The sequence below is a fragment of the Staurois parvus genome, unplaced genomic scaffold (assembly GCF_062004578.1).
Source record: "Staurois parvus isolate SC_StPar_1 unplaced genomic scaffold, SC_StPar_1.0 ptg000097l, whole genome shotgun sequence".
NCBI lineage: Eukaryota > Metazoa > Chordata > Amphibia > Anura > Ranidae > Staurois > Staurois parvus.
The window spans coordinates 2,804,913-2,828,764 of record NW_028317893.1 but is presented as its reverse complement, the minus strand read 5'-3'; the positions used below and the strand labels follow the sequence as shown (position 1 = coordinate 2,828,764).

General features: G+C 40.9%; 1 protein-coding gene across 6 annotated transcripts in view; it reads right to left on the bottom strand.

The window, feature by feature from the left end:
• ANKRD12 (ankyrin repeat domain 12) overlaps positions 1 to 23,852 on the bottom strand; it is a 179,822-nt gene that overhangs the window by 52,254 nt on the left and 103,716 nt on the right. For all 6 annotated transcript variants that reach the window (XM_089670995.1, XM_089670996.1, XM_089670994.1 and 3 more), the window contains one exon: positions 17,604 to 17,750. In XM_089670995.1, coding sequence (XP_089527121.1) covers positions 17,604 to 17,750 — 147 coding nt within the window. The remainder of the gene's footprint in view (positions 1 to 17,603; positions 17,751 to 23,852) is intronic.

Sequence of the window (23,852 nt, the reverse complement as noted above, 5' to 3'; positions counted from 1 at the left end):
GTGTTGAAAAAGTGAATAAAGCTCAAAATCCTTCTAATGGCTTTTATTTCCATACACACAAATGCATTGGGAACACTACACATTCTATTCCAAATCAAAACATGAAGAAAAATATATCAAATTTGTGTTGTTCCTCTAAAAAAAAATTGAAGAAAAGTGAATATTAGACTGTTCAAAAAAATAGCAGTGTTTGTATTCTTCTTTACAAACAAACATTCACTATATAAACTGAAAAATGTTTGAAGATTTTGCTTTCCTTTGAATCACTTAATTAATATTTAGTTGTATAAGCACTGTTTCTGAGAACTGCTGTACATCTGTGTTGCATGGAGCCAACCAACTTCTGGCACCTGTGAACAGGTATTCCAGCCCAGGATGATTGGACTACATTCCACAGTTCTTCTCTATTTCTTGGTTTTGCCTCAGAAACTGCATTTTTGTTGTCACCCCACAAGTTTGCTATTGGAGTAAGATCCGGGGATTGGGCTGGCCACTCCATAACATCAATCTTATTGGTCTGGAACCAAGATGTTGCATGTTTACTGGTGTGTTTGGGGTTGTCTTGTTGGAACACCCATTTCAAGGGCATTTTCTCTTCAGCATAAGGCAGCATGACCTCTTCAAGTATTTAAACTGATCCATGTTTAAATACTTGAAGAGGTCATGGGTAGACCACTGTAATTCTGTCTCTCCTCCCCTAGCTTCTTCTTCCCCTAGCTTAGAACAGAGGGAATGTGTTCACGTATGTTTTTTATATTTATACACAAATGTTCTGCCATCAATTTATCTTTAAACTGATTGGGTTGTTTTACAAGGTGAAGATTTACAATCACTTAAAATCTCCCATAAAATAGCTGTCTAAAGAAGGAGGAAGCGAGGGGGGATTTACATAGGTCAGTGAATTTTAGTTTGAGCTACTAAACTGTTTAAAGAAGCATCTTTCAACACAGGTGCTAAAGAGATCCTAAAAAATCAGTGAAAGGGGTCCGAGAGCAACAACCTAAAATGGGCAAAACACCAAAAAATATTTGTCACATAAAGACTCTAATAGGACAGCTTCATGGGTATATATGGCGTAGTTCAATTACCTAAATGTCTGAAACATTTCACATTGTATCATTACTCTCAGCATAAAGGCAGTCTTTAAAATTACCATAACAAATACAATACAGGATGCACGTTTACATTAGGCCAAAATGTCAAATAGGTTTCAGAATGAAAAAATTACAACTTTAAGGATCTTTCAATTATTGAAGCAAACCTGTGCCCAGTAGGTTTCATGAAAAAACACAAAATATACAAATTGTGCTTATAAATGTAGAAAAGCATCTCTACAGGCAGTGAAAACACTACATTGTATCTGTTGTATGCAACACCATCACAGAGTTTGTATCCTAGCAAAAAAGTGGTGGAAGCAGGCTGTCAAACATCTCTTGCAGTGAACTTGCACATGCTTCATGAGTAAGCTCATTCAGTGGTCATAGCCACCACTGAAAGTACCCCATGAGCAGGAGGCAAGACAGAGAAAGTCAGCAAACAGAAAATAGGGAGTGGCGACTGTTTGACTTGCCTGAGTCATATCTGCAGAAACGCACATACTGATTCAAATTATAAGATGAACTAGAAAAGCTACAATTTCTGGGGAAATTGTGTGAAGTGTTCTTGCCTCCATCAGTACTCTACAACTGGAGTGGGCAGAGACACTGAGTGGAGTGGCTTCAGTAACTGTTGTGTGGTTGGAGTGGCTGGAGTAACTGTGAAAAGGTTGGACTGGGCAGAGTAACTTTATGGAGTGGGCAGAGTAACTGTGTGGAGTGTTTGGAGTGAGTAAAGATCGTAAACATTACACTAACCAATTGATTGATCAAATTTAAAAAGTGCACATGGCAAGCTTGATAGAGTAAGAAATCCATTTCAACTTTTAATTATTTATATAGCACATTTAATTGCAATGTTGTTGCCCAAAGTGCTTCACAGTTACATTAAAACATACATTTATAAAAACATTAGCAGCATTATCACCTCAAATACTCTCTACTGTAGAAAACGTATTTCCAAACCTTTAACCAGATGCCGGCCAAACTGTCACAAATTCAAAATTAGATTTCAAATAGGGCAGAGAAGAGTGGTTAAAAACAAACTGCTCCAAATTGCTCACTTCACTGGCGTCTTCAAATGGTCGTAGTTTTAAAAACTATAAATCCTACAGTGAAGAGCTTTATATTGTGAGAATCACAAGACCCAGACCTACATTTTGATGCATAGTATGTCTCTGAAATATTAAAAATGAAGGCACAGAAGCAGTTTAGAAATTGCCCTTCAAATTTGAGGCGGCTAGAGTGCAGTTTCAATCAATGTCAATGGGCGGCGTGAGTTGCAAACAAATGGTCATATTGCGAAAACTATCAGGACTATGGCTTAGCCGTGGACATTTTTAGTGGCAGCAGGGATAGCTGAACGTTTTAATATAAGATTTGTGTAGGTGGGCTTGAAAATGAGGGAGTGGTGGCAGTTTAGAAATCATGTCCTGATTTTTCAGCTCACACTCTAGCTTTTGTCACTCTGCTGCCTGCTCACACACCAGGGTTCCTATGGCAACTCACTCTACAGCAAGGGCAGAGAAGAGCAGTTAAAAACAAACTGCTCCAACTTGCTCACTTCACTGGCGGTTGCCATCTTCAAACGGTTGTAGTTTAAAAATTATAAATCCTACAGCAAAGAGCTTTATATTGTGAGAATTACAAGACCCAGACCTACATTTTGATGCATAGTATGTCTCTGAAATATTAAAAATGAAGGCACAGTGGCAGTTTAGAAATTGCCCTTCAAATTTGAGGTGGCTAGAGTGGAGTTTCCATGAATGTCAATGGACGGCGTGAGTTGCAAACAAATGGTCATATTGTGAAAACTATCAGGACTATGGCTTAGCTGTGGACATTTTTAGTGGCAGCAGGGATAGCGAAACGTTTTGATATAAGATTTGTGTAGATGGGCTTGAAAACGAGGGAGTGATGGCAGTTTAGAAATCATGTCCTGATTTTTCAGCTCACACTCTAGTTTTGAACATTCTGCCATTCATTCCTATGGGACCAATTTCACCACAAAAACGCTGATATTTTGTGAACCATTTGGCGAAACGTTCCACAAAGTAATAGCACACCAATCGGGAACAATCCACACGTTTCGGTATATTACTGTCTATGTAGTGTAAAAACTGTGGGAGGAGTTAGGGTGGTAAATTTGGCAATAATAATAAGAATATACAGTCAGGTCCATAAATATTGGGACATCGACACAATTCTAACATTTTTGGCTCTATACACCACCACAATGGATTTGTAATGAAACAAACAAGATGTGCTTTAACTGCAGACTGTCAGCTTTAATTTGAGGGTATTTACATCCAAATCAGGTGAACGGTGTAGGAATTACAACAGTTTGCATATGTGCCTCCCACTTGTTAAGGGACCAAAAGTAATGGGACAGAATAAGAATCATAAATCAAACTTTCACTTTTTAATACTTGGTTGCAAATCCTTTGCAGTCAATTACAGCCTGAAGTCTGGAACACATAGACATCACCAGACGCTGGGTTTCATCCCTGGTGATGCTCTGCCAGGCCTCTACTGCAACTGTCTTCAGTTCCTGCTTGTTCTTGGGGCATTTTCCCTTCAGTTTTGTCTTCAGCAAGTGAAATGCATGTTCAATCGGATTCAGGTCAGGTGATTGACTTGGCCATTGCATAACATTCCACTTCTTTCCCTTAAAAAACTCTTTGGTTGCTTTTGCAGTATGCTTTGGGTCATTGTCCATCTGCACTGTGAAGCGGCATCCAATGAGTTCTGAAGCATTTGGCTGAATATGAGCAGATAATATTGCCCGAAACACTTCAGAATTCATCCTGCTGCTTTTGTCAGCAGTCACATCATCAATAAATACAAGAGAACCAGTTCCATTGGCAGCCAGACATGCCCACGCCATGACACTACCACCACCATGCTTCACTGATGAGGTGGTATGCTTAGGATCATGAGCAGTTCCTTTCCTTCTCCATACTCTTCTCTTCCCATCACTCTGGTACAACTTGATATTGGTCTCATCTGTCCATAGGATGTTGTTCCAGAACTGTGAAGGCTTTTTTAGATGTCGTTTGGCAAACTCTAATCTGGCCTTCCTGTTTTTGAGGCTCACCAATGGTTTACATCTTGTGGTGAACCCTTTGTATTCACTCTGGTGAAGTCTTCTCTTGATTGTTGACTTTGACACACATACACCTACCTCCTGGAGAGTGTTCTTGATCTGGCCAACTGTTCTGAAGGGTGTTTTCTTCACTTGGGAAAGAATTATTTGGTCATCCACCACAGTTGTTCTCCGTGGTCTTCTGGGGCTTTTGGTGTTGCTGAGCTCACCGGTGCGTTCCTTCTTTTTAAGAATGTTCCAAACAGTTGTTTTGGCCACGCCTAATGTTTTTGCTATCTCTCTGATGGGTTTGTTTTGTTTTTTTCAGCCTAATGATGGCTTGCTTCACTGATAGTGACAGCTCTTTGGATCTCATCTTGAGAGTTGACAGCAACAGATTCCAAATGCAAATAGCACACTTGAAATGAACTCTGGACCTTTTATCTGCTCATTGTAATTGGGATAATGAGGGAATAACACACACCTGGCCATGGAACAGCTGAGAAGCCAATTGTCCCATTACTTTTGGTCCCTTAGCAAGTGGGAGGCACATATGCAAACTGTTGTAATTCCTACACCGTTCACCTGATTTGGATGTAAATACCCTCAAATTAAAGCTGACAGTCTGCAGTTAAAGCCCATCTTGTTTGTTCCATTTCAAATCCATTGTGGTGGTGTATAGAGCCAAAAATGTTAGAATTGTGTCGATGTCCCAATATTTATGGACCTGACTGTATATGTGAGATAACAGTAAGTGGTCTTGCCATGCAAGAACACTTAATAACACTGTCTGCAAGCACGGTACGATTTCAAAGGAAAAAAAAAAAGAAAAAAAAGACAGGGATTTAAATAGATGCGAAGATTGGAGGGTTATCTTACTTGGGACACACTTCACTATTTACCAACCATTCCTGGTTACTTAAAGCATATCTAGATTCTTGAACCGAAAATGTAATACATTGTAGTTTACCTGTTCTGCAAACAGAGAAAAAAATACTCCTGATCCTGCCAGAAATATTGTGTCCTTATAATTTCCTGTGCACTGAACTGAAATTTCGAACAATGTTATGTGTATTACTAGATGTGTCTTGTAAACTACAAAACACTGCACATTTATGTAATAGAGCCCAGAAGAGGGAGGGGTGCTTTTCCATAGATACATCACAATGAGTGTCTTTATATTAGGACAGAAAGTGTTACTGGCAGGATCACCCGTTAAAAAACAAAGCAAAACAAAAAAAACCTGAATTAATGCAGCCATTACTAAAGATATCAATCCTCCCTTATACCTTGGGGCTTTCAAGGTGCCATATGATGGCATATAACTTTTTTGTACTTAAAAAGGGTTTAAAGGCTGAAGATCTTTTTATGTTAATGCATACTCTGTATTAAGGTTAAAAACCTTCAGGGTGCGCCCCCCCTTTATAGTTATCCAAGCCCAAGCTCAATGCAGCATTGTGCAAAAGAGCAGCAGCTCTCTCCACTCTCTCTCTTCTCGCTGGACAGAGGTAGCAGTGGGAGCCATTGGCTCCTTCTGCTGTCAATCACAACCTGTGAGGACAGAGCAGGTGGCAGGGCCAAGCCTTGCTGTGTGTGTCAAAAGACACAGAGCGTGGCTCAGGAGTGTGACTGCACAAGGGCCCCCATAGCAAGCGGGGAGGGAGTGCTGGTGAGGGACCCTAGAAAGGTATATCAGGGTTCTCTACACAGAGCAGGTAAGTTGGTGTTTATTTTGAAACGTGTACCTTTAGAAACATTTTAAAATATGACATACACAATTTTATTGATCACAATAATTAAAAACAACGTTTACCGTGAATATAAACCATTCACACAGGTGAGCCATGTGGTTGAGGGGCACATCCTATCTCTGATAAACCACCTCTGTACATAAATAAAACACACGTGCAGTACATTCGTAAAATATTCAGGCCCCTTTCACTATTTTTTCAATTTTGTTATGTTGCAGCCCAATACTACAGTTGTTTAAATTCATTTTTTTCTCATCAATCTACACTCAGTACCCTATCATGACAAAATGAAAACATAATTTTAGAAATGTTTCCAAATGTATGAAAAAGTAAAACTGAGATGTCACATTCGCGTAAGTATTCCAACCCTTTGAAACAACACTTGTTCTTACAAGTGTAGGAACAACAGAGTTACTACAACCTGAGTACACATGAGGTATAATAAATTGATTGGACATGATTTGGAAAGGCACCCGTCCCTCTATAAAAGGCCCGACAATGCATACCGTGCTACAGCAAAAATCCATGAGGTCAAAATGTGCTGCCTGCAGAGCTTAGAGACAGGATTATTGCAAGGCACAGATCTGTTGAAGGCCACAAAAAAATTCTCCTGCGCTGAAGGTTCTTAAGAGCACCTTGGCCTCCATGATTATCAAATAGAAGAAGTTTGGCACACCTGGGACCTTTCCATTAGCTGTCCGCCCAGCCAAACTGAGCAATCAGGGGAGAAAAACCTTAGTAACAGAGGTAACCAAGAACCTGATGGTTACTCTGAGCTCCAGAGATCCCGTGTAGAGATGTGACAAAGTTGAACAACCATCGCTGCAGCCCTCAGAGTGGCAGAGTGGCTAGACGGAAGCTTCTCCTCAGTGAAATACACATGAAAGTCTGCTTGGAGTTTTCAAAAAAAGCATCAGAAGGACTCTCAGACTGTGGAAAAAGATTCTTTGGTCTGATGAAACCAAGATTGAACTGTTTGGCCTCGATTCAAAAAGTCTTTTAGGGAGGAAACCAAGCACCACTCATCACATGCCCAATACCATCCTAACAGTGAAGCAAGGTGGTGATGGCATCATGCTGTAGGGGTGTTTTCAGTAGCAGGGACTGGGAGACTGGTCATGGTTGAGGGAAAACTGAACGGAACAAACTACAGAGATACAGTTTGACCCATATATATTTGGACACAATGACAATTTTCATACTTTAGGCTCTGTATGCCACCAGAATACATTAAAGCAAAACAATCCAAATAAATTTGAAGTGCAGACTTTCAGCTTTAATTCAAGGTGTTGGACATGAATATCAAGTACAAATTTTAGGAACTGCAACCATTTTTATATACAGTCCCTCCATTTTCAGGGACTCAAATGTAATTGGACAAATGAATATCAATAAAATGTTAATATAAATATTTTGTTAAGAATCCTTTACTGGCAATGACTGCCTGAAGTCTGGAACCCATGGACATTACCAAAGACTGGGTTTCCTCCTTTCTGATGCTTTGCCAGGCTCTAACTGCAGCTGTCTTCAGTTGTTCTTTGTTTGGGGGTCTTTCTGCCTTTAGTTTTGCCTTCAGCAAGTGAAATGCATGCTCAATTTGGTTGAGATCAGCTGATTGACTCGGCCATTACAGAATATTCCACTTCTTTACCTCCAAGAGCTCCTGGGTTGCTTTGGAAGTGTGTTTTGGATCATTGTCCATCTGTACTGTGAAGCGCCATCCAATCAACTTTGCTGCATTTGGCTGAATCTGGGCTGACAGTATATCTCTCAACACTGCAGAATGTCTTCTGTCTTCTGCTTCTGTCTTCTGTCACATCATCAATAAACACCAATGACCCAGTGCCACTGGAAGTCATACATGCCCATGCCATCACACTGCCTCCACGATGTTTTAGAGATGACGTTGTGTGCTTTGGATCATGAGCTGTTCCAAGCCTTCTCTATGCTTTTTTCTTCTCGTCATTCTGGTACAGATTAATCTTAGTGTCATCCATCCAAATAATGCTTTTCTAGAACAGGTCTGGCTTTTTTAGATGTTATTTGGCAAAGTCTAATCCGGCTTTTCTATTCTTCAGGCTTATGAATGGTTTGCACCTTGTGGCGAACCCTCTGTATTTGCTCTCGTGAAGTCTTCTCTTGATTGTAGACTTTGATAATGATATGCTCACCTCCTGGAGAGTGTTCTTCACTTGTCTGGATGTTGTGAATGGGGTTTTTCTTAACCATAGAGAGGATCCTGTGATCATCCACAACTGTTGTCTTCCGTTGACGTCCATGCCTTTTTATGTTGCTGAGCTCGCCAGTGCATTCTTCTTTCCTCAGAATGTACAAAACTGTTGATTTGGCCACTCCTAATGTTGTTGCTATCTCTATGATGGATTTGTTTCATTTTTTAAGCCTTACAATGAACTGTTTCACTTGCATGGACAGCTCCTTTGAACACATGATGTAGGTTCACAGCCATAGATTCCAAATGCAAATACCACACTTAGATTCAACTTCAAACCTTTTACCTGCTTAATTGATTAAGAAATAATCAAGAAGTAGCCCACACCTGGCCATGAAACAGCTTTTGATTCAACTGTTCAATTACTTTTGGTCCCTTGAAATAGGGGGGATGGCTACTCTTAACAGCTGTAATTCCTAAACCCTCCCTCCAATTTGGTTGTAAATACCCTCAAATTAAATCTGAGTTTGCGCACATTCAGCCCATTTCCATTATATAACTATAGCTTAAATATGTTTTGGTAAATACCTGAAAAAAATTAAAATTATGCCTGTGTCCAAATATAGATGGACCTAACTGTATCCCTCACTGAAAACCTGTTCCACAGCACTCAGTACCTCAGACTGGGCTGAAGGTTCACCTTCCAACATGACAACAATCAAAAGCACACAGCCAAGACAACACAGGAGTGGCTTAGGGACATCTCTATGAATGTCCTAGAGTGAACCAGCCAGATTCCTGACCTGAACATCTCTGGAGAGACCTAAATATGGCTGCCCACCGACAGTCCCCATCCAACCTGACTGAGCTTGAGAAGATTTGCAAAGAAGAACGGCAGAAAATACCCCAAACAAGGTGCGCAGAGATTGTCGCGCTATAAACCTCCCCCCCCCCCCCAAAAAACTAAAAAACTAGAAGCTGAAATTGATGCCAAAGGTGTTTTAAAAACAAAGTACAGGCATACCTTGACTTACGAATTTAATGCGTTCTGCGGGACTTTTCTTATTGCGAAAAATTCGTAAACCCAAACGCGGTTTCCCATAGGAATGCACTGAAAACCAATTAATCCATTCCAGAGGTCAGAAAAAAGTTAAAACACTTTTTTTTTTTTTTTTTATCTGTTCAAAAAACTTTTTATAAAGTGCACTTTAACCACTTGCCTACAGGGCACTTATACCCCCTTCCTGCCCAGGCCAATTTCCAGCTTTCAGCGCTGTCACACTTTGAATGACAATTGAGCGGTCATGCAACACTGTGCCGATATGACATTTTTATAATTTTTTTGTGACAGATAGAGCTTTATTTTGGTGGTATTTAATCACCTCTGGGTTTTTTATTTTTTCTTAAACCAAAAACCGCTGAAAATGTTGAAAAAAAATGTTTTTTTCTTAGTTTTTGTTGTAAAATTTTGTAAATTAAGTGATTTTTCTCCTTCACTGATGTGCACTAATGAGACTGCAGTAATGGGCACGGATAGGCTGCACTGATGGACACTGATAGGTGGCACTGATGGGCACTGATGAGGAGGCAATGATGGGCATTGACAGGCATCACTGATGGCCACTGAAAAGCAGCACTGATATATGGCACTGATAGGCGGCACTGATAGACGGCACTGACTGGCACTGTTAGGCGGCACTGACTGGCACTGTTAGGCAGCAGTGACTGGCACTGTTAGGCAGCAGTGATTGGCACTGTTAGGCGGCACTGATGCACACTGATAGGCGGCACTGACTGGCACTGATAGGTGGCATTGACTGGCAGCACTGATTGGCATTGATAGGTGGCACTGACTGGCACTGATGGGTGACACTGAAAGGCAGCTCAGATGGGCACTGATATGTGGCATTGATGTGCACTGGTAGGCACTGATATGTGGCATTGATGTGGCACTGGCACGTGGCACTGATGGACACTGACAGGTGGCACTTCTGGGGCCACACTGATCATCAGTGCCCTGATGATCAGTGTACATGTACCCTCCGCAGAATGCCGATTACCGGCTCTCCTCTCCTCTCGAGCTGTCAGCGTGACAGCTCATGAGGAGAGAAATGCCGATAACCAGCATTTCCCTGTTTACATGTGATCAGCTGTGATTGGACACAGCTGATCACATGACCGAGCCGACATCTTCCCAGAACGAGAGAACCACCTTGCGCCCGTCATTGGACTATATGGCAGGCGGGAGGTGGTTAAAGGCATAAATACTGTACAGGGACATGATTAAAAATTAATTCATAAATGCACTGAAAACCAATTAATCCGTTCCGGAGGTCAGAATAAAGGAAAAAAAGTCTGATCTATTCAAAACTCTTTATAAAGTGCACTTTAACGGCATAGTACTGTACAGGGACATGATTAAAAAAAATTTGTAAATGGATTAAAAACCAATGAATCCGTTCATACTGCAAAAAAAAAAATTGTAAACAGAGGCATTATTTTCAATGGATTTTCATTCGTAAACCGAAAATTACGTTAACCGAGGCATTCGTAAACCGAGGTACGCCTGTACTTAGTAAAGAGTCTGAATACCTAAAGTAGAGCTATAGGCAACACTTTTTTTTCCCATTGTGGATGGAGTAAAGGGGTGTTATAAAACTCCTGTCAGTTTATATTTTGCCACCTGTGTCCCACTGGGGAGATTTACCTTCACTTTCTGTCCCATAGCCAAAACAGGAAGTGATAAAATCTCTGCAAATTAAAGATGAATTCCAGTAAAAAAATCAAAATCTACCCTTCACTTATTTGATAAAAACCAAACATTTGTATTATGCATATTTTGGATTATTTAAAAGCAGATTAGAAAAAACTGTCTAAACAAGCCATTCAGCTACCCTCCTCGATGTGACCAACAACATGATCTGTGCAGCCGAATGTAGCTGCTCACTGATACTTCCTAATAGCGCTGTTGGTCGCTGCCAGCCAGTCCCACCCTGTCCAGCCTCATCTACCCAGCCCCACCCCATCCATGATCATGTCACAGCTTTCTCACGAATAAGCACACAGAATCATGCTCATTCATGAGAGAGCTCTGACAGTTAACAATCTCATGGAAATTACATTCTGCAGCTCTGCTCTGTACTCTGAAAGGGTTTACAACCATTTTAAGGGAATTCCTTGGGGACTCCGGGGTCACCAGAACTGTCCACATTGGAAAATTTCCCCTCTACTACCTTTCCGGAGACAACCCAAAATTCTTTTACTTCACTTTTAATGATAATGGTAAACAGGACAAAGAGGGTGAATCTCCCTAACAGGGGCAAAGACCGCAATAAAAACCTGACAGGCGTTCTAATCCATCTCTATCCAAAACTAAAAAAAAGAAAAAAAAGTTTTGCCTTTAGTTATACTTTAAGTACATGTGATTTTTCCATTTTTTTTTTCTTTTTAATAGACATTTCTAAAATTATGTTTTCACATGGTCATTATGTGGTACAGATTATAGATTAATGACAAAAAAAAATTTATTTAAACAACTAGGAGTATCAGGCTGCAACATAACAAAACTGAAATAAGTGACGGGGGTCAAAAACTTGATGTAAATTTGCTGTCCCCTCAAAGTAACTCAACACACAGCCATTAATGTCTAAACCGCTGGCAGCAAAAGTGAGTACACCCCTAAGTGAAAATGTCCAAATTGGGCCCAAAGTGTCAATATTTTGTGTGGCCACCATTATTTTCCAGCACTGCCTTAACCTTCTTGGGCATGGAGTTCACCAGAGCTTCACAGGTTGCCACTGGAGTCCTCTTCCATTCCTCCATGACGACATCACGGAGCTGGTGGATGTTAGAGACCTTGCGCTCCTCCACCTTCCGTTTGAGGATGCCCCACAGATGCTCAAAAGAGTTTAGGTCTGGAGACATGCTTGGCCAGTACATCACCTTTACCCTCAGCTTCTTTAGCAAGGCAGTGGTAGTCTTGGAGGTGTGTTCAGGGTCGTTACCATGTTAGAATACTGCCCTGCGGCTCAGTCTACGAAGGGAGGGGATCATGCTCTGCTTCAGTATGTCACAGTACATATTGGCATTCATGGTTTCCTCAATGAACTGTACCTCCCCAGTCCTGGCAGTACTCATGCAGCCCCAGACCATGACACTCCCACCACAATGCTTGACTGTAGGCAAGACACACTTGTCTTTGTACTCCTCACCTGGTTGACACCACACATGCTTGACACCATCTGAACCAAATAAGTTTATCTTGGTCTCATCAGACCACAGGACATGGTTCCAGTAATCCATGTCCTTAGTCTGCTTGTCTGCAGAAAAACTGTTTGCGGGCTTTCTTGTGCATCATCTTTAGAAGAGGCTTCCTTCTGGGATGACAGCCATGCAAACCAATTTGATGCAGTGTGCAGCATATGGTCTGAGCACTGACAAGCTGACCCCCCACCCCTTCAACCTCTGCAGCAATGCTGGCAGCACTCATACGTCTATTTCCCAAAGACAACCTCTGGATATGACACTGATCATGTGCACTCAACTTCTTTGGTTGACCATGGCGAGGCCTGTTCTGAGTGGAACCTGTCCTGTTAAACCGCTGTATGGTTTTGGCCACCGTGCTTTAGCTCAGTTTCAGGGTCTTGGCAATCTTCTTATAGCCTAGGCTTTTTGTAGAGCAACAATTCTTTTTTTCAGATCCTCAGAGAGTTTTTTGCCATGAGGTGCCATGTTGAACTTCCAGTGACCAGTAAGAGAGAGTGAGAGCGATAGCACCAAATTTAACACACCTGCTCCCCATTCACACCTGAGACCTTGTAACACTAACGAGTCACATAACACCAGGGAGGGAAAATGGCTAATTGGGCCTAATTTGGACATTTTCACTTAGGGGTGTACTCATTTTGTTGGCAGCGGTTTAGACATTAATGGCTGTGTGTTGAGTTATTTTGAGGGGACAGCAAATTTACACTGTTATACAAGCTGTACACTCACTACTTTACATTGTAGCAAAGTGTCATTTCCTCAGTGATGTCACATGAAAAGATATAATAAAATATTTACAAAAATGTGAGCAGTGTACTCACTTCTGTGAGATACTGTGTGTGTGTGTGTGTATATATACACACACACACACACACACACACACACACACACACACACACACACACACACACATATATATTTTTGTCTTTTTTGTGACATGTTGTTCTTCCCATATAGTACTAATCGCACAGCTTTGTGTAAATTATTAAAACAGACTAAATTATATACAGTGACGGAAATAAGTATTTGATCCCCTGCTGATTTTGAATGTTTGCCCACTCACAAAGAAATGATCAGTCTAAAATTCGAATGGTAGTGTATTGTAACACTGAGAGACGGAATAGCAACAAAAAATTCAAAAGAAATGCATGTCTAACAAATTATGTACTGATTTGCATGTTCATGAGGGAAATAAGTATTTGATCCCCTTCACAAAACATGACGTAGTACTTGGTTGCAAATCCCTTGTTGGCAATCACAGAGGTCAGATGTTTCCTGTAGTTGGCCACCAGGTTTGCACACATCTTAGGAGGGATTTTGGCCCACTCCTCTTGGCAGATCCTTTCCAAGTCATTAAGCTCCCTCCACAGATTTTTAATCGTATAAACGTCTGGAGACTGGCTAGGCCACTCCAGGACCTTAATGTGCTTCTTCTTGAGCTACTTCTTTGTTGCCTTGGCCGTGTGCTTTGGGTCAATGTCATGCTGGAACACCCATCCATGACCCATTTTCAATGCCCTGGCTAAGGGAAGGAGGTTCTCACCCAAGATTTGACGGTACATTGCCTTGTCCATCATCCCTTTGATGTGGTGCAGTTGTCCTGTCCCCTTAGCAGAAAAACACCCCCAAAGCAGAAAGTTTCCACCACCATGTTTGACAGTTGGGATGGTGTTCTTGGGGTCATAGGCAGCATTCCTCCTCCTCCAAACACGGCGAGTTGAGCTGATGCCAAAGAGCTCGATTTTAATCTCATCTGACCACAACACTTTCAACCAGTCCTGCCCTGCATCATTCAGATGTTCAGTGGCAAACTTCAGACGGGCCTGGACATGTGCTTTCTTGAGCAGAGCGACCTTGCGGGCACTGCAGGATTTCAATCCTTGTTGGCATAGTGTGTTATCAATTGTTTTCTTGGTGACTGTGGTCCCAGCTGCCTGGAGATCATTGACAAGATCCTCACATGTAGTTCTGGGATGATTCCTCACTGTTCTCATGATCATTGACAACCCACGAGGTGAGATCTTGCATGGTGTACCAGACCTAGGGAGACTGACATCCTTAGACAGCTCTTTGGTCTTTGCCATGGTGGAGAGTTTGGAATCTGATTGTTTGATTGCTCCTGTGGACAGGTGTCTTTTATACAGGTAACAAAATGAGATTAGCAGCACTCCCTTTAATAGACTGCTTCTAATCTCAGCTTGTTACCTGTATGAAAGACACCTGGTAGCCAGAAATCCTGCTGAATGATCGGGGGTCAAATACATATTTCCCTCATGAACATGCAAATCAGTGCATAATTTGTTAGACATGCATTTCTTTTGAATTATTTGTTGATATTCTGTCTCTCATTGTTATAATACACGTACCATTCCATTTTTAGACTGATCATTTCTTTGTGAGTGGGCAAACATTCAAAATCAGCAGGGGATCAAATACTTATATCCTTCACTGTATAATCGCTGTTGTACATTGTAGTTTAGGTTATATGTATTGCCTCAATATATCTTGGTTGATGCCTAAGCTGTGCCTCACTCTATCATTTTGGAATGGAGACTGTATGGATGTGCTGAGGAGATGCACTCCATGGCAGGGAATGACTGCTGCAGCCGCTAATGTCAGGGGTTGCATCTGTCCCTTTTTCTGGCTGGACAGGTGATTTAGGCAGCAATATGGCTGCTGCCATTGCTCTACTGCAAGATGGTGGCAACCCTAGGTGCAAGAGTAGTGCTCACAACCATGCCCCCAGGCTTGACCCACTCCAATATAGCGATCACGGTTCATGCATGCACAGGGCACATGTACACGCTGCTGGTTATATCATATGCTGCAGCCGATTGGCACACATCCAGTGGTGGTGGGGGGTCTGTAGACCTCTGGGAAAAATCGGTAAGCCAATCACACAGGTAGGAAATTACATTTCTGGGGGCGTTGTGTATACCATTTGTGTACAGAATGCCTCCAGGTGGTCACACTGCATTTTACAAAAAATTGCAGAACTGCCGATTGAAATGGAAAGGTAATTTCTTAAGCCATGCAATTATAATATGACTTTCAATATGTGAAATTAATATTTAGGCGGATTGGAATAATAAACCATAATACTGAGGTCCAGATGGGTGACTAACACAGCATAAAAATGTGTATATTGCCAACTCCACCAGGGTTTGCTAACTCATATTTGGTGGGCTCCCCTCATCAAGAGGTTTTGGGCTCAAATCCTTCAAATGTATACTAAAGATACAGATGTGACCATACCAACTCTCTACAAATAATCCTGCTGTCTATAATTCCAGAATCTAGTAGAAAAAAATAACAAGGGCGTTCTGGGACATTTCTTAATGATGGCTCGGGCAGTTATAACATGCCACGGGCAGATTTTCAAAGTCTTATAATAATATTGGTATGGAGCCTATTCTGGTTCTATACATTTTTTTTTTTTACAAAAGGATTAAATACTAGTTTCAGCGATCACCTGCTTCTACATTGGAGAGGTCTTTACATACAATCTTCCTTCATGTATATGCTTTACTCATATGCTATCTCATTCTTTGACTGTGGATATTCTCCCACATACACCTTTCCATGTATTCAAAAACATTATGCTACTAAACCCCATACTGTGGAAGACTGGACTTACTTTGTACTTGCTATGTATCTGTGTTTTTGTACTGAAATGCTGTAAGGCTCATGGGGGATATAAACAAGGAAACATACAGTAAATGGCAGGTAAATGCTCAACCTATTACATTGCAGCCCTACTGTACCTAGAGAAATGTAGATTAAATGGCTGTTTCGGATACATATCTTTTAGATTAAACGGTCTTGGCTTGGCTTGTGTGGTTCCTCCCCCTGTGGCCCCCACATTGGAGTTTCTACAGCGACTGGGTACTGAATTGCACGATACAATATCAAAATCCTTATGTAAGTGTTGAACATCATAAGTAAGCTGTACAACAATATCATTACCTTTGAATAAGGTTTATTGTGCATGTAATGACAGCTGTACCAAAAATACATACATTTGTATAAAAGCGAATACCCAATTTTCTCCTGAAGAATCAGACAGCAAAACGTGTTGAGAAAGCAACCACTCCTGCGTGATTGGGTAGTGGTAGAAGGATGTACCCCTGCACCACATTGTTCATCTGTGTGAATTGTTGGTATACACAATGTATGGTTTTTCTTTTACTCCTTGTACTAAATAAAATTGTATGTGTCATTTTAAAATACATTAATACATTTTAAAATACAAACAAGTTATGTTATTATTAGGCTCCTTGAAAGTTCTAAGGGCATAAGGGAGAGAATATATATATATTTTTTTATTGAGGGATGTGGTGTAACCATTATACCAAAACTGCTAGTACTAATGGAGCCATCACAAAAACTTCAATATGACATTTTTGCTTGAGTTTAAAAATGCTGAAGAGCTGATTGAAGTAATATACAACAGTATTAGTGAATAAATCCTATACCTGGATACAATTTTATCCAGATCTCCTAAAGGTTTATTGGGCAAATTTTTCCCCCTGAAATTAAGGGCTCATGCACACATGGCTTGCAAAAATACCTCTTTTACAAGCACCTCTATATTTGCCTATGTGTCCATGCACACATAGGGGTTTATTTACTAAAGCTGGAGAGTCCAAAATCAGACTCCCTTCTGCATAGAAACCAATCAGCTTCTAACCTCAGCTTGTTCAGGAGAGGAACTTTAGGGGGAAAAAAATACTTGACGCATCTAAACGCTAGATGTGTTAAGCCCTTGAGCATTCATTCATCCCAAAGGGTAAAATTCATATTGGCCAATGGAATCAATAAATGCCTCAAGCTTGAAGCACCTAAATGCGCATCCAAATATGTGGCTTTAGTACCTTTTTAAGCTGGTTTTCCCTGCCAGGAGTAAAGGACATTGAGAGGAGAAATTCAAACGCCCTGTGTGCATGAACCCTTAAAGTCTGCGTACTTGTCCTCTTTCATATCCACTAAATTAACATACTCACTGATTTCTGATCTGCATATGAAAAGTAGCTTCAATGCCTAATAAGAGCACAACCACAAATTAGCAGCTACATCTCATATACTGCCAAAGGTAATCAACATCTGAACTGTAAGACTGCAGATGGAAGATATACAATTTGTATCACATACAAATGTAAAGTTCAGGTGCATTATGACGTAGAACGTTTACCATAACAATCTGCTTTCCCTTCTTAAGGCAGCAATAAATCAGGTACCTGGGCTGTTGTCCCTGGCAGTCATTTGCATGAGAAGTGCCATCTGTTTGCGTTCAGATAACGGGTAACCAAAGAGGATGTTAACCGGGGTAGATTTCTTATTTCCGGACTCTTTCTTTACTTTCTTTTTCTCTGGTCCATCTTTCTCTGTAATTGCGGAAAGTACAATATGTAAGAAGGAAGATTCGGCTTTAACAAGATTCGTACAGTTCTATAAGCAGTCTAATTAAATTCATACATAAAACTCTGTAGATCCTTTTTGTAAGCTACAACACCTGCCAACTGCAAACACAAACTAAAGGAGGTTTAAAAAAAATCACTAATTAAAAAAACACCACATGATGGAGGAAAAGTATTGTCGCAGTATAGTTTAGAGGGTGTCTTCCACTGTCACACACAGAGCTCTAATCTTAAATGAATGTGTAGCATCAGCTGATCTGTGTTGCTATGGAAACCTCTGTCTGCAGTACTCTCCTTGGATAATGGTCATCTAGTTCCAGTTTCATTTAAAATGCTCCTCTGTTGAATGAGAATGTATGTTGGAAAGTGCTGCCCAGCCCCCCATAGGTAAAACAGCAAGGACATTACATGATAGAGAAACCGTTTCACATCTGATTGCTACATGCTGTTCTTGCATGTATTTGGGGGGGGGTTCACTCATTCATTTCTACTGCGGCCTCCAAGCAAATCCACATAGTAAACAGAGTACCTGATCCTCAATGCACTGCACCACACATATGAAATGACGTGTTGTGGTGCATTGTAAAGCATGTTTTTTTGGGGTGTGGACCCAAAGGAACTTAATGGGCACAGGTATCAGAATGCTGTTGGTGCAACATTATCGTGAACTCACAGGCATGTAGGGGGCCCTAAATCCGTAAAATACATTTAAAAAAATCAGAACTGTAATTTACTTATCACCGTTTATCAAACCAAAAACCGTCAAACGCATCTCAAACAAAACAGGTGAAATGACACCTGGAGCTGTCCTATAATACAGTAGCGGAGAAGAGGTAACCCCGCATCACAAGAAAAAGGAAATAGATCTTCTATTATGATCTGCATACAGACACAGCTTGGAGATACACACTTCCTAAAGTTATCAGTGTGGAGAATGACAATAATTATCCACATAGGTCTGTGTTTATGATCCTCATATCTCACAGTGACATACAATGATCTACTTTACAAAATATCAGATCATTTACAGACTGATAAAAGTTGCCCTGATACACACATATGCGGTGCAGGAAATGTTGTGTTACCTGTGTGTTTCTTGTAGCACATTGCAATTGCACAGTATTTTGCGAACTGCTGCATGTGTCAATTCAAAGTTAACAACAACCCAAAAGCAGGTGGCAAAACCAGTGAGTTTGCCTGCACAGGATCTCATGATACAAAACAACCCTGCAATCTGGTTCTCGTGCAGATCAAAAAAAGGCGCCTGCTAAAGGATATAAAGCAAACATGAAAAAAAATTAAAACACAAATGGCAAATGCACCAATCTAGAACTGGCCTTTGCAGTACAGAGCACATGGAAGGGCAATGCTTGACAAACAACAATGAAAAATTCACAGCTCAACTTACCAATCAGCCTGCAACTAACCAAGTTATCCTAACAGTTCATGTTAAAAAAGGGGGTTTAGTTTGCACACATTTGCAAATACATGCATAAGCTGCAGAGCCTCTTCACTGCACCCCAGTATTATCTGCAGTCCTAACGCTATACATTTTGAGAGCCTTTATAGTAGAAGCACATGCATGTTAATGGATAGACCAAGTTGCCACGGTTGACACATATGCAGTGCGAGAAACATTGCGATCCCTGTGAGTTTCCTATACCACACTGCAATTGCACTGTATTTTGCGATCAGCTGCAGGTCTCAATTCAAAGTTAACTACACCTCAAAAGCAGGTCACAAACAAAGTGAGACTGCCTGCACTGGATCACATGATACAAAACAACCCTGCAATCTGGTTTCTGTGCGGCTCAAAAAGAGGTGCATGCACATTGTTTGTGCTATGCAGTGCCATTATCGAACAGCAACAGCAGCTAAAAAATACAAAGCAAACATAAAATTAGTAACAAATCATCCATCAAAAATTAAGGAAAGCTTAACTTTCTAGTTATTTTTTTTCCATTGTCGTTGCCTAGACTGTTAAGCTATAAGTCCTCATGCACACTGGACATTTTTACAGCTGCTGTGTTTGGCTTTTGGCGGTTTTTTTTTTCTACAGCCAATAAACTCCCCAGCATGTTATCTTATGTGTCCATGCACACAGACTGTAATCAGCGTTTTTTGGCTGGAAAAGAAACCTAGAACTAGTGGGTTTCTAGAGAGTTTTTTAGCTGTAAAAACACAGTAAAATGAGGCAAACCAGCATTTTTGTTAGCTAAAAAAATTTTTTTGGTAAAAAACCCCCCCCAAAAACGCTAAAAAAAACCGCAGCAAAGCGCTAATGCAAAAACACTAAAAACACTGAAAAACTCATGTTTTTAACGTGACTTTACACAGCCAACGTTACCAGCATTATTAAAATGCCCAGTGTGCATGGAGCCTAAAAGCCCAACATGCAAGCCTCTATCTACAATATCCATAATATTTCTATTTATAGCATTTATAATCTACAAGACCTATAATATCTCTGTCTACAACATCTAGAGATCTAGAAAACAGGGATACAAATTCTAAGTAAACAAATGTGTGAAATCTGTGGTAATGAAAAGTTTTAGAGAAAAGACTGACATCAAATAGTTTAAAACATGGCTGAGCTTTAAATCAGTAAGGGTAGGGGGTAAAGCCCTGAATCTCTACTTTAGCAGGGACCCAAGTGCAGCCGAGCCTAGAATTCAAGGCACTTGCACAGCATCAGATGTTTCCATCATTTGCTTACAATTATTTAAAAATATCACTGCCATTTTTCTGCTCTCTTGAGGATGAGTTCAGTGTAGACATCTCTGTTTCTCACTCACAATTTTGCATAGGAACAGAGCCATGAAGAATGATACAAAAAAGTCCTCCGAGAGCAACTTCTCCCAACCATCCAAGAACAGTTTGGTGACGAACGATGCCTTTTCCAGCATCATGGAGCACCTTGACTAAAGGCAAAAATGATAACTAAGTGGCTTTGGGAACAAAACATCGAAATTTTGGGTCCATGGCCAGGAAACTCCCCAGACCTTAATTCCATTGAGAACTTGTTGTCAATCCTCAAGAGGCGGGTGAACAAAACAAAAAACCTCACAAATTCTGACAAATGCCAAGCATTTATTATGCAATACTGTGCTGCCATCGTTTAGGATGTAGCCCAGAAGTTGATCGACAAAATGCTAGGACGAATTGCAGAAGGGTCAACACTGCAAATATTGACTTTGCGTAAACTTAATGTAATTGTCAATAAAAGCCTTTGTTACCAATGAAATGCTTGTAATTATACTTCAGTATACCATGGTGACATCTTACAAAAAGATCTAAAAACACTGAAGCAGCAGACTTCATGAAAGTTAATATTTGTGTCATTCTCAAAACTTTGGCTAGGGCTGTACACTTTTAAAATAAGGCTGTGTGGATCAAGAAAGGTTTAGTCTACTTTCATACTAATAGATGGAAAAAAAAGCATGTGTTTTTACCGCGTTTGTGGTGCATTTTATTAAAGAACATGTGACTCAAAAACTGCACCAAAAATGCAATGCAGTAAGCAGGATTTAAAAAAAAAAAAAAAAACGCTCCAGACCCACAACGGATCAGTGTGAAGAAGAGTTCCATAGGAATACATGGTCACACAGGTATTTTTTTAATGCAAAAGCGGAAGAAAAATGGATCAGTGTTAAAGTAACCTAATACAGTGAAGAATACAGGAAGTAGTAGTATTTCTCCAGGTAGGCTGCATGCAGGATGGGGGATGAAGGTACAGTTGTCCTTTAACCACCTTCCGCCCGCCATATAGTACAATGACGGGCGCAAGGTGTTTCTCTCTTTCTGAAAGGACAACGTCCTTCCATTCTCACTGCATCGGTGTGCTGTGTCCCTCGGACACAGCGGATCATGGATCACGGAAAGAGTCACGAAGAGTCATGGATCACGAAAATGTCGGCTCGGTCATGTGATCAGCTGTGTCCAATCACAGCTGATCACATGTAAACACGGAAATGCCGGTTATCGGCATTTCTCTCCTCTCGAGCTGTCACGCTGACAGCTCGAGAGGAGAGCCGGTAATTGGCTTTCCGCAGAGAGTACATGTACACTGATCATCAGGGCACTGATGATCAGTGTGGCCCCAGAAGTGCCACCTGTCAGTGTCCATCAGTGCCAGCAGTCAGTGCCACGTGCCAGTGCCCATCAGTGCCACATCAATGCATACCAGTGCACATCAATGCCACATATCAGTGCCCATCTGAGCTGCCTTTCAATGTCACCCATCAGTGCCACCTATCAATGCCAATCAGTGCTGCCAATCAGTGCCACCTATCAGTGCAGCTTAACAGTGCCAGTCAGTGCAGCTTAAGAGTGCCAGTCAGTGCCGCCTAACAGTGCCATATAACAGTATCATGTATCAGTGCTGCCTTTCAGTGCCCATCAGTGATGCCTGTCAATGCCCATCAGTGCAACCTACCAGTGCCTCCTCATCAGTGCCACCTATCAGTGTCCATCAGTGCAGCCTATCAGTGCCCATCACTGCAGCCTCATTAGCGCACATCAGTAAAGGAGAAAAATCACTTTATTTACAAAAATTGTATTACAAAAACTAAGAAAAAACATTTTTTTTCAAAATTTTCAGTGGTTTTTGGTTTAAGAAAAAATAAAAATCCCAGAGGTGATTAAATACCACCAAAAGAAAGCTCTGTCTCAAAAAAATGATAAAAATTTCATATGGGTACAGTGTTGCATGACCGCGCAATTGTCATTCAAACTGTGACAGTGCTGAAAGCTGGAAATTGGCCTGGGCAGGAAGGGGATACAAGTGCCCTGTAGGTGAGTGGTTAAACCTAGTCCTAAAGCCAAGAGCCTCACACAGATCTCAAACTGAGCAACAGTGTTGCGGAGCCACTTATAACCACAGGGTCTGGTCCTATTATATGTGAAAGTTATCCAACCTAGTATTAGGTAGGAAGAAAGGGGAAGGATTTAGATATAACAAATTGTATTTAAACATTAACTATGCATTCCTTTTGGTCTGTTAGATATACCATTGGTATCATTTGTTATTTGTTCGATATATGCAAAGGCATTTTAGACTGAAAAACAATTCACTCCTATGTTTTGCAGAGGAGGAAAGAGGGAGGGATTCTGCAGTATAGCAAAAGACAACTGGGCAGGGTTGATTCCATTTAGTGCAATTTCAGTAAAAATAAAAGGTACTGTGTTGTCAACCCACAACAGGAAATTAGGTCACTGGGCTCAATTCTAGTAAATTAACAGGTATTTATCTGTTCTTACATGTGTATGCCTAGACTATTTCACAATACTCCGAGGAACCATTTCTAGACACTTTATAGGGACCGAAGACTGCTCACAAATTCAAAATAAATTGCCACCAAACACGGCCATAGTAGTAAAAAAAAAAAAAAAGAAAAAAGAAAATGGTTTTGATTTGAACACGTAAGGATGAAAGCAGAAGGTTTTATTTTCTTTCGCAATGCGCGTTCAACAAAATAATCTCCAATTAATGCTACTTGTAAAACAAAGCTGAACTCTACAAGTTAGAAAACAGCTATTTGGTATCCTATTTCCCCACTCTTACTCAATCTGACATTTTTCTGGTTCAATAATTATTAGATTTTACAACAGGTAACCAAGTGAGTACCAAAATCGGCTAACGCAGGGGCTAAGAAAAGAGCATCCAATAATACAAAATACAAAAGGTGCCAACAGAAATCATGACAAAGAAAAATATCAGGTAATCGGGGAGCCCAAATAGGGGACCCCTAAAGATAGTGCCATTTAACTGAGGAATACGCCTTGTCAAAAATGTGTTAGATCCACCCCTGAACTGGACTTTAGGCAGGCGACCTCTATACCTCTATCCTTCTCTCTAGTTCCCTGATCTCCTCCGCCCATGCCCGCCCTCCAGGATTTCTCCAGGGTGTCACCCATCCTCTGGAACTCCCTACCCCAACCCATCAGACTATCACCTACTCTCCTGTCCTTTAGGCGCACCCTGAAAACCCACCTCTTCAGGGAAGCCTACCCCACCCCACCCCTTGCTAATTGCCAACCTCCTCCACTCTTCCTACCACTCCATCCCCC